The sequence below is a fragment of the Eimeria mitis genome, genomic scaffold (genome assembly GCF_000499745.2).
Source record: "Eimeria mitis Houghton genomic scaffold, Emh_scaff2890, whole genome shotgun sequence".
Classification (NCBI taxonomy): Eukaryota; Apicomplexa; class Conoidasida; order Eucoccidiorida; family Eimeriidae; genus Eimeria; species Eimeria mitis.
The window spans coordinates 5,784-6,303 of NW_013571229.1; the positions used below are offsets into that span (position 1 = coordinate 5,784).

The following is a 520-nucleotide window of genomic DNA, read 5'->3' on the forward strand; positions in this document are numbered from 1 at the left end:
GACAGCCACGAGCCGCAGCGCCAACAGCCACAGCTGCAACAGCAGCACTTCGACCAGCAGCAGCAGCGGGAGCAACAGGAGCAGCAGCCACAGCAGCAACAGAAGCAGCAGGCTATTCAGGTGGACTGTCGGGGGCATCTGGTGGTTTGCCGCGAGGACGGCGGAGACACAGAAGCGCAGCAGCAGCTGCTGGCCTTTTGCTCCTGGAGGGCTGTGAAGGGCGCCACAGAATGCCTTACGGCCCTATGCAAGCTCGCTCCATTCGAGCAGCCCACAGCAGCAGCAACGGCCGAGGAAGCTGCAGCAGCAGCAGCAACGACAGCAACAACAACACCAGCAGCAGCAACAGCAAGCATAGGAGCAAACGGGGTTGCAGTAGGCACAGGAGAGCGGCACAGTACGGGGGATCTGGAAGCGAAGGAGATGCAACAAGAACAAAAACAACAACAGCAGCAGCAGCAGCAGCAGCAGCAGCAGCAGCAATCGTTTTTGCTGCTGAGAGCTGAAGAGGTGGCTGCAC

General features: G+C 60.0%; 1 protein-coding gene across 1 annotated transcript in view; it reads left to right on the forward strand.

Annotated features, from left to right (window-relative positions):
* EMH_0059970 (uncharacterized protein) overlaps positions 1-520 on the forward strand; it is a gene marked incomplete at both ends in the record, with an annotated part of 6,204 nt that overhangs the window by 5,526 nt on the left and 158 nt on the right. The window contains one exon of the mRNA XM_013497735.1: positions 1-517. Coding sequence (XP_013353189.1) covers positions 1-517 — 517 coding nt within the window. The remainder of the gene's footprint in view (positions 518-520) is intronic.